Source organism: Pholis gunnellus (assembly GCF_910591455.1).
Source record: "Pholis gunnellus genome assembly, chromosome: 13".
NCBI lineage: Eukaryota > Metazoa > Chordata > Actinopteri > Perciformes > Pholidae > Pholis > Pholis gunnellus.
The window spans coordinates 451376-462664 of record NC_136540.1 but is presented as its reverse complement, the minus strand read 5'-3'; the positions used below and the strand labels follow the sequence as shown (position 1 = coordinate 462664).

General features: G+C 44.5%; 1 protein-coding gene across 1 annotated transcript in view; it reads right to left on the bottom strand.

Moving 5' to 3' along the window:
- Positions 1 to 358: 358 nt before the first annotated feature.
- Positions 359 to 11289, bottom strand: part of LOC306704992 (glutamate receptor 1-like) — a gene marked incomplete at its 5' end in the record, with an annotated part of 49220 nt that continues 38289 nt past the window's right edge. Inside the window, 3 exons of the mRNA XM_079171628.1 lie at positions 359 to 812; positions 3309 to 3443; positions 7890 to 8004. Coding sequence (XP_079027754.1) covers positions 567 to 812; positions 3309 to 3443; positions 7890 to 8004 — 496 coding nt within the window. The 3' untranslated portion in view covers positions 359 to 566. The remainder of the gene's footprint in view (positions 813 to 3308; positions 3444 to 7889; positions 8005 to 11289) is intronic.

Sequence of the window (11289 nt, the reverse complement as noted above, 5' to 3'; positions counted from 1 at the left end):
ATTAGTATTCATGTTATGTTAATGAGGAGGACGCAGTGGGCGTGTTTAAAGGTTTACATGCTCAATGTGTGGAAGTGACATTTAATGTGAAGAAGCTTCTCATGAGGAAGAGGAGGAGGGAAGGGTTAGGGGTGAGGAACATGAAGAGGAAGAAGAGGAGGAGGAGGAGGAGGAGGAGGAGGAGGAGGAGGAGGAGGAGGAGGAAGAGGAGGAGGAGGAGGAGGAGGAAGAGGAGGAGGAGGAGGAGGCGTTCAGTAGAAAAAGTTCTTTCAGCTCAGTCGCTCGTCTTGGAGCTTGTGTTGTGTTCAGGTGCCCTCTGTTCATCAGAGTTCTGTGGACATGAACGCTCCTTCTGTCCATCTTTTCTTTTACTCTCTCCTCCTTTCCTTACTTCCTACACTACTCTCCTCCTTTCTTCTTGTTTCCTCCACGTGTCTGTTCTCTCTCCTCTTCCTCCCTCTTTTCATGTTCCTCCTTTATTTCTCACTCTCGGGCAACAGACAGACAGGTAAGCAGGCAGACAGACGGGCCGGAGCGTCCCGACCAATCAGGAGTCTGGGTTTGGATCACATGCCGGTGGAGGAGAGTCCCAGGCCGGAAGCTTTGCTCATGCAGGGTAAACCTTGAGCTCCGGATTTCGGGAAGTCGTGCGTCACAACTCGTCCGTTCTCTCCTCCGAGCCCCGAAGCTCCTCCTCCTCCTCCTCTTCCTCCTCTTCCTCCTCCTCCATAACCGCCCACCACACCTCCTCCTCCTCCTCCTCCTCCTCCTCCTCCTCCTCCGGTGCTCGTCATGGCGGCATCGATGAGCTCCTGCAAAAGAGAGAAAGAGTATAAATACACACATAGACACGTATTGAGTTAAAGCTCCGGTGCGCTGCAGCATGTCCCTCAGGTCACGTGACGAGCAACAACCAATGACACGTCGCTCGTCTGTCACGTTCCAGAGCTTTAACCGCTCGTCTGGACTTCTTCCTACTAAACATCTGGCTTTAAGGAAACTCAGTGAAACTCAGTGAAACTCAGTGAAACTCAGTGAAAGGTCTCAGAGACTTCCTGTTTCACTGGTAAAGCATGAAGTTACATCATCTGAATGTTTCTGAACAAATAAACACATCTGCTCAGTCCTGTGTGTGTGTGTGTGTGTGTGTGTGTGTGTGTGTGTGTGTGTGTGTGTGTGTGTGTGTGTGTGTGTGTGTGTGTGTGTGTGTGTGAGTGTGTGTGTGTGTGTGTGTGTGCAGCAGTAATAACAGCGTTGTCTCTGAGTGTCTCCTCTCTGTGGATCTAATGATGTGGATCCAGACTTAATCTCCTGAATCAGCCTCTGAGGCTCTCGTCAGACAGACTGCTGCAAAGAAATCCCTCGTTCACTCCAACACGCAGACAAACACTCTGAACAGAGTCCACCTCAGTCCACCTGAGTCCACCTGAGTCCACCTGAGTCCACCTGAGTCCACCTGAGTCCTCTCTCACTTTACAACGATGTATAGTCTCTGTCTCTGCTGTTAAAAAGGTTTCATGTTCAGTAGATATCAGGTTGAACCTGCAGCACTAACTTCCTGCTGTGTCACTGATCTGTTGGTGGTGGTCTGATAGATCTTATTAAGACCACTTCAGAGCCCCTCTGGATCAGGAGAACCACAGAAGGTTCTGGAGAACGTGAGGTTCAGTCAAGAACAACGAATCTGTGTTGAAATCAGCAGGAGCTAGCTGCTGTTAGCTGCATGGAGCTAACGGCTAACGGCTAACATTAACGAAGGTCAATTCTAATGTGAAGACGTGTTCGATGTCATTGTTCTGGAGAAACTTCAGTGAATCCCGTTGTTTGAAGGAGATAATACAGTTTAACGTCGTAATAACGCTGCGTGTGTTGTTGGTTCATCTTTTCCGTGTTGCTCTTTACGTTTTTATGAATTTGGTGTTTTTACGATTCGAGCACATTTTGTCATCAGAAAGACAGTTTAATCATGTGACCAACATTTAAACAACTCAGCAACAACATATAATTAATATCAATGAATTAACTGTAACACAACAACTAATATTTTATTATCAAGGGACTAACCTGTCAATCACCGTGTAGCCCCGCCCCTAAAGCATCCCCTGCTTTATGGTCTGTGTGACTCTAAATGGACCATCATTTACTAAATGAACATCATGCTGTATTGAAGAAGACTTGAAACTAGAGATTGAGACCATAAACTCATGTTTACAATGTTTACTGAGGTAATAAATCAAGAGAGAAGTAGAGTCATTTTCTCATAGACTTCTATACAACCAGAGGAGTCGCCCCCTGGTGGACACTAGAGAGAATGCAGCTTTAACACGTGAAGCTTTGAAGAACTTTAGAGAACCGGAGGTTTGTCTTCTGGGTCTAACGAAACCCTCTCAGGAAAAAAGCCCTGAAGGCAACGAGTACTAGTCGTATGTATCCTCAGTTTAGCTAAGCTGTACAAGCAGAGCCTCACAGAGCTGCTGTCTAGTCAGCGACCTCATGTCCTTGTGTCCTTGTGTCCTCATGTCCTCGTGTCCTCATGTCCTTGTGTCCTCTGTCGACACCATCAAGACAAACTTTACATCTGGGTCTCACTGAGGCTCCAGAGGGTTACACTCTCTCTCTCTTCTCCACGAGACGACCCACTGCAATGTTTATGCGTCAGCGAGACGAGCGGAAAAGAATAAGGAGAGTCCGGCCGAGCTGAGAGGAGCTGCCGAGGAAAACACTGGTAATGATTTAGTTTGTTGTTCTGAGCGGCTCCTCAGATGTTTACGTCCTGGTATTTGTCCGGTAGCGAGTCTAGAGGGGCGGTTAGTGGCTCTTATTTACCACGTCTGCGCTGCGTACATTTCGTCATCTCTACAGTTAATCAAAGCAAATGGAAACCTTGGTTAAGCCCCGCCCACCGCTGCTACTTACCACGGAGCCCACGCGGTCACTGACTGCACTCCCCGAATAATCTACATGTAGTTAAAACTAAAGAAGGGTCTATATTATGTGAACCAGGAGAAAACATCACAGACCACTGAGACACGTCACTACTCTCCTTATAAACCGTTGATCTGAAGGATGTAAACAGGTTGAAGACATAAAGATAGAAGCTGAAATCACCTGTTACAACCACTGAAATACATTCCGTAGACCTATCGTAGCCAGCGTAGCATAGACGTGCTAACGCTAGTGAATGCTGTGCTAACGTACTCTCCAGGTATCCCTGTGATCCACTAAACCACGCTGTGATTGGACAGTCTGCCTCAGAGGAGGCGGGACTTACCGAGAGGTGGATCAACACGTGAATGAACCAGACCCACCTTCATTCTTCGGGACTCGATCCGGGACTTGTAGCAGAACTCGACCAGAGCCACCAGCATGGCGAGCCCCAGCCCTCCAATCAGGATGTAGAACACGCCGGCCACGTTGCTCAGACTGAGCGCGCTCGTCTTGTCCTGTCGGCGCAGAGGGGTCGGGGGTCAGGGACAACCAATCGTGGTGCAGATACATCATGACATCACTACCGTTAGAATAATAATCATAATATCATCTTTTCTAACTAACAAGACACGTGTTATCCTTCAAAGGCTGTGCTGAAGAGGCTGTAAAATGAATCATGTGTAGATCTACATCATGTTGACATGTGAGTGAGTGCTTCACATTCTATGTCATTCTATTCTACGTCTTACGTAATCCCATCATCCGCCTGGTTTACGTGATTTCTTTAACGTTCTCTATTTATTTGAACTTATTCTCGTCTGCTCTCGTCTCTGCATGAAGAACTGTGTTATTACAAATCTGGTTCTTTCATAAAAAGTCAAAAGTGTACAAGCTTGTGTAAACAAAACAAAACAAAAGCTCCCAAGGTGCATTTGGGCAAGAAACGTCCAATCAGAGAGCTTCTAATGTGGTTACGCTTGCTGCTGAAGATTATAATGTTGAGAACACGAACTGCTGACATAAATAAATCAACTTTTGTATTGGGAAGTATTTTGACTGGTACGTTTGACATAGAAGAGGCTGCAGAGGCTCATGGGTACTGTAGTATTTAGAGCTGCAGAGGCTCATGGGTATTGTAGTATTTAGAGCTGCAGAGGCTCATGGGTACTGTAGTATTTAGAGCTGCAGAGGCTCATGGGTATTGTAGTATTTAGAGCGGCCATTCTGAGAAACTGATTCTTAAAGCTGGTGATCAGAACAGAAGCTTGTATTGATTTATTAAGTAAAGTTTTGAGGTTCTATGTCAACTAGTAAATTCGTTATAATCCGCTTCACAACTCTATGAAAGATGCAGTTGCATTATGGGATATGTAGTATCTCTGACAGTAACACCTTTCCTATTGCCTCAAACACAGCCTTTGATAATAATCCATATTTATTTATCCGTCACATGCAACTTCATGCAGAGAAATGCAAACAGAGTGAAGAAAAACAAAGAAAAACTCTAAAGACTGATCGTTTGTGTAAATGATTTATCTTAAAGAAGAAGAAATCCTCCTGAACGGGGGATCTGATTGGTTGTTGAGCTCGTTTCTGTGACATAAGTGGTTGTTTTTCTGTCACATGCATCTCTTGTTTGGGTGGGCGTGGCTTAGCTCTGACATCCAATGGCATGCAGTCTGTTAAAAAAAACAGCACTCAGAGTGGGCGGGGCCTCTCTTCAACAGGAAGTGGTGTGATGCTGGGGTGAGCCTATCAGAGAGCTTTCCTCTCCAAACTGTCATGTTAACTCTCAGCCAATCAGCTTCCATCAAATTATAGTCAAAGACACTTTAAAGTCAGACTGAAATCAAGTTATTTAAGAACAAAAGAGGAACTAAACCTCAAACACTACAAGAAGGGTTCCAAACGGGTTCTCCCCAAAGAGCTGAGGTTCTAAAACCGTTTGCTCCTGAAGAGCCGCTTTCTAACAAAGCGTCTCTGTGACTTTATAAAGTAAATCTGATTAAAGATCAGCTTCATGTGAACAGCAACGTGATCTGCTTTATTGTTTTAACGCTTTTTAAACACGTGACGGTTGATAACGTGTTCAGTCCTCCACAGACTGACACACAGCGAGGTCACAGGAAACAGGAAGTCCATGACAGACTGGAGACGAAAGCATCACAGTGTGTGTGTGAGAGGAGGAAGAGGAGGAAGAGGAGGGTGGTAAAGCTGTGGTCAGTAGCTTCAATTCCATCAAGTGCTGGTTAGCAGCCACAAACAGAGAGAGAGAGAGAGAGAGAGAGAGAGAGAGAGAGAGAGAGAGAGAGAGAGAGAGAGAGACATAGAGAGAGAGACAGAGAGAGAGAGAGAGAGAGAGAGAGTCAGAGAGAGAGAGAGAGAGAGAGAGAGAGAGAGAGAGAGAGAGAGAGATTAGCAGTTTTTAAAATCTGACTCTTTACATCTGAAGCAGCTCATCTTTCTCTTTTCGTCTCTTTAGACTCAGTCAGATGGTTATTTGACAGCTTGAGGACGCTGCACATGATGCTCTACAGACTGAAACAGATGTAGAAAGTCACATTTGTCTGCAGCTCCGTCTGTCTGTGGCTGAACTGTGCTGACCACAGAACATTCTGGAGAACAGAAGGAAGGCTGAACAGAGAAAAGCCTCTGAGAGAAATCTGATGTGAGACGTGAAACCCTCTTATCTCAGAGAACGGCTGAAGCTCAGCTCATTTTCTCATCGATTTGCATAAATGTGTCTGACTGTAGAGTTTGGAACACGTTTTGAGGGAAACAGGTTCATGAAATGAACTCAGCCTCTCAGTTTAAGTTCAGATTGGAGTGGTGAGGTTTTCACGTGCCGTCAGAATACTCAGAGGTGTTTGATTTACATCCTCCAGCTCTTCAGAACGGCCAGCTGAGCAGCAGCGTTACACTCTAAAAGCAAAAAGTTCTTCAACAAACCAAAAATATGACCTCACGCATTGTAATCACAAAGACAGACTTTTGTGCCAGCAGGTATTGAATTTAAATGTATTAAATCTAAAATACTGTCGATACCGCTCTCGTTTCTGGTTGGGTTAGCTTAGCATAAAGACTGGAAACGGAGGGAAACTGCTAGCTTTGGCTCCGTCCAAAATGTAACAAAATACAACCAGCAGCAGCTCTACAGGTCTGCAGTGAAAACACGTCTGAACTTTGAAGAAATGAAGTTGAACTTTGCCGCTTCACCAAAAGAGTTAAACATCAGGCTGAACATCTGTCTCACACGGCCCGCTCTAAAGCATTCATAACTGGAAATATCGAAACATTTCACATTCGGTATTAAATCAAAATTCAACACCTGGTGGCAAAAAATAGCTGTCCAGAAAGATGAACCGTGACGATGCGTTTTCATGAGCCCATCCTCATAGATCTAGAGTTACGTCTAGGTTACTATTAGAAACAGTCTGAATAGAACATAAAAACTCTCTTTTCTAGCATTCTGAGAGAAAGTTGCAAAAACTTTTCTTTTCAGAGTGTACCTGCTGAGGTTTGGGGGTTTGGGTCTGGTGGGGTAAGGTGGGGGGGGGGGTGAACCAACACATGACCTCGGGACCGAGCAACCTCAAGAACTGACCTTTCTGCCGGAGTCCTTGTGTCCACACTCCCCCTTGTCATACCACCACTTGTTTTTCAACTTGTCTAAGACGGCTTGTTCATTGAGCTTCAGTACTGCTAGGTTTACTGGGATTCTTCAAAGAACCATGGGAGGAAGGGAGGGGGGGGGGGGGGGGGGGAATAACATAAATAACATTATGCACCTCCATGTTATCTTATGTTATTGTTCAGCTGCACAGCGACTGCGCTGCGGCGGCTACAGCAGCAACCATTTTAGCAGAACAGATGCTTTGGTACGCTACAGAGAACACCTCGACATCGACAGTGAGAGAAACAAGAAACAGGCACAGTCACACATAAACACAGCTGTCTGCTAACCGTCAGCGTAAAAGTGATATGCTTTAATACTCCATCTAGCGTGGCTTGGCCTGACTCCCTAACGTGCGAGATGTGTATTACTATATCACTTTGGGTAACCGGCAAGAGCTGAAAACACTGCGGGATCTTTGAGGTGACGGAACAGTCTGCTGCCCAAAAGCCGGAAAACATGGAATCCGTGTCATGTTGTTGTGGTTTAACGTTTTGGTGAAGTCAACGCCGTCCGTGAACGAGGACCGGCGCTCCAGGAGGAAACACCGTGAACATCGGGGGTATTTTACACGGCGAGCTGGATAATCCCGGTTTATCGGCGGTTAGCTCGTCTTAATTTGTGGTTTGGAATTATCTCCACAAATAGACACAATGTTTCTATACAAACGTCTAATCACATGACGCCTGTATAGATAAATACACCTCGACCAGCGGCCCAGTTTCAGACCTGAAACTGACAAGATTGAGAAACTGCTCTTCTCAAAATGCCGTTGTGTCTTGTTTTTGTGAGTCTTTCACAGACGGTGGTTGATCGTCCTGAAGGACTCCTCTAGTGCACAAGCTGCACGTTTGCTTTGATTCGTGAAACCTGTTCCACCAACGCCTCCGGATCCACTGAACCATCGGCAAAGACTCACCACTGATTGAGAGAATTGCCCTGTTCCACATCAAAGATCATGTTCTAGCAGAGACTTTCATTTACATTTGATTTCTTTGTTGCATGTAATAGTTTGAACCCGGGTGAAACTGGATCACCTGTTTCTGAAAGTTAAACTGAATCCCTCTCGACAGTAAAATACCCCGTGGATCAGTAGGTTGATCAGCTGTTCCAGAGGTAGAACCAAATGTTTCTACAACCGGTGAAGACACCAAACAGCAGGTTTCAGGTAGAGCTTCAGTGGTGCCATCCCGAGTGTTTCAGGCTTGATTTTAAGCTGCGGGTTGTTGCCGGTTACCCCGGCGGCCATTGCCTGTCGTTACCCGTTGGGGGGTTACGGTGATCTGACCTTGGAGTCCCCTCCCCCGGTGCCGCACTCTCCCTTGTCATACCACCATCTGTTTTTCAATTTGTCCAACAGGCCCTGCTCGTTCAGTTTTAATACGGCCAAGTTTACAGGGTTTCTACGGGATGATAGTAATGAGGGATAGAAGGGAACGAGGTGTTACTGAGCAGCGGACCGCCATAGTGAAGACATCATTACACGTATCTACTGACGACAGGCATGTTATTATCACACAATGGATGCTTCTTCAAAGGACAACGTCACGCTCTTCAAACCACACCTTGTTAAAATGTTGTTTCCCCATCTTTAAAAGTTGTGCATATCATTACAACCTGAAGACTACCTCTACCACTCCAACCTCAACATTATTCTTTATAAATATCAGGGAAGACCTGAACCCCATGGTGGTCAGGAAACAGCATAAAAAAGCATCTTAAAACCGTCACTTTATGGTCTCACCAACAGAAAAGTGAAGGTTGAGGGTTGAGGGTTGAGTTCAGGTCTGATCCTGCCATCATGGGCCTAGAAATAACCGTCCACTGGATTGTCACCTCCAGGTGGAAAAGACTTGCGTGAAGTTGAAAGGTATCAAGTTGATAGTTTGACTCACTTTCATGCACTTTAGCAATGGCGTTAGTAACAAACTAGTTGTTGGTCTAAACCGTCGCGTGACTTTTGGCCTAAGGTGCTCTGGCCCAATGGCTACCCAGGTAGCTCAGTAAAGGCAGAGAACGTCTGACCTAAACTGTACATTGTTCATTATTCTCTATACATGTGGATTAAGAGCTGCAGTAAAAGAACACGATGTCTGGCGTCACCCTGCGTGATAAAGGAAGTGACTTCAATGATTTGGGAGGACGACCGGATGGAACGTCACAGTCAGAGAAGCCATTTGAGAAGAACCCCAGAAAGAATGTCTTTCGACAGACTGGGAGGACGTCCATGGACAAAACGTGGGCATGCTGGGGAGACTAAATGTCCCAACTGGCCCATGACCACTCGGGGATCCTCCAGGAGGAACTGGAGGGAGGAGGCCAGAGATCAGCTGTAGCAGAAGGGTTAGTTCCCCCATCGACGCTATCAGTGAAGGAAACAACACTTTAATGTGGTCTGGGTTGAAAAAGAGCAAACGAACCCTGTTACTGACGACGGCGCAGCATTCATTTCCATTCATGAACTGATGAATAAAGGAGGAACAACACTCACCTGTTCAGACATGAATACAAAGTGGAATATTACATTACTGTTGTAATAAAGGAAATTGTTTCCCTACATTATACACAAATACACACAAGCTGCCTGTTGTTCCCCTTTACATAGCAGTGATGCTCGAAGCATGAAGCATGAAACATGAAGCATGAAGCATGAAGCATGAAGCATGAAGCATGAAGCATGAAGCATGAAGCATGAAACATGAAGCATGAAGCATGAAGCATGAAGCATGAAGCATGAAGCATGAAGCATGAAACATGAAACATGAAGCATGAAGCATGAAACATGAAGCATGAAGCATGAAGCATGAAGCATGAAGCATGAAGCATGAAACATGAAACATGAAGCATGAAGCATGAAGCATGAAGCATGAAGCATGAAACATGAAGCATGAAGCATGAAGCATGAAACATGAAGCATGAAGCATGAAGCATGAAGCATGAAGCATGAAGCATGAAGCATGAAACATGAAGCATGAAGCATGAAGCATGAAACATGAAGCATGAAGCATGAAACATGAAGCATGAAGCATGAAGCATGAAACATGAAGCATGAAGCATGAAGCATGAAACATGAAACATGAAGCATGAAGCATGAAGCATGAAGCATGAAGCATGAAGCATGAAGCATGAAGCATGAAACATGAAGCATGAAGCATGAAACATGAAACATGAAGCATGAAGCATGAAGCATGAAACATGAAACATGAAGCATGAAGCATGAAGCATGAAGCATGAAACATGAAGCATGAAGCATGAAGCATGAAGCATGAAGCATGAAGCATGAAACATGAAGCATGAAGCATGAAGCATGAAGCATGAAGCATGAAGCATGAAGCATGAAACATGAAGCATGAAGCATGAAACATGAAGCATGAAGCATGAAGCATGAAACATGAAGCATGAAGCATGAAGCATGAAGCATGAAGCATGAAGCATGAAGCATGAAGCATGAAACATGAAACATGAAGCATGAAGCATGAAACATGAAACATGAAGCATGAAGCATGAAACATGAAACATGAAGCATGAAGCATGAAGCATGAAGCATGAAACATGAAGCATGAAACATGAAACATGAAGCATGAAGCATGAAGCATGAAGCATGAAGCATGAAGCATGAAGCATGAAGCATGAAGCATGAAACATGAAGCATGAAGCATGAAGCATGAAGCATGAAACATGAAGCATGAAGCATGAAACATGAAGCATGAAGCATGAAGCATGAAGCATGAAGCATGAAACATGAAGCATGAAGCATGAAGCATGAAACATGAAACATGAAGCATGAAGCATGAAGCATGAAGCATGAAACATGAAGCATGAAGCATGAAGCATGAAACATGAAACATGAAGCATGAAGCATGAAGCATGAAGCATGAAGCATGAAGCATGAAGCATGAAACATGAAGCATGAAGCATGAAGCATGAAACATGAAGCATGAAGCATGAAGCATGAAGCATGAAACATGAAGCATGAAGCATGAAGCATGAAGCATGAAGCATGAAGCATGAAGCATGAAGCATGAAACATGAAACATGAAGCATGAAGCATGAAGCATGAAACATGAAACATGAAGCATGAAGCATGAAGCATGAAGCATGAAGCATGAAGCATGAAACATGAAGCATGAAGCATGAAGCATGAAGCATGAAGCATGAAGCATGAAGCATGAAGCATGAAACATGAAGCATGAAGCATGAAGCATGAAACATGAAACATGAAGCATGAAGCATGAAGCATGAAACATGAAGCATGAAGCATGAAGCATGAAGCATGAAGCATGAAACATGAAGCATGAAGCATGAAGCATGAAACATGAAGCATGAAGCATGAAGCATGAAGCATGAAGCATGAAGCATGAAGCATGAAGCATGAAGCATGAAGCATGAAACATGAAACATGAAGCATGAAGCATGAAGCATGAAGCATGAAGCATGAAGCATGAAGCATGAAACATGAAGCATGAAGCATGAAGCATGAAACATGAAACATGAAGCATGAAGCATGAAACATGAAGCATGAAGCATGAAGCATGAAACATGAAGCATGAAGCATGAAGCATGAAACATGAAGCATGAAGCATGAAGCATGAAGCATGAAACATGAAACATGAAGCATGAAGCATGAAACATGAAACATGAAGCATGAAGCATGAAACATGAAACATGAAGCATGAAACATGAAACAT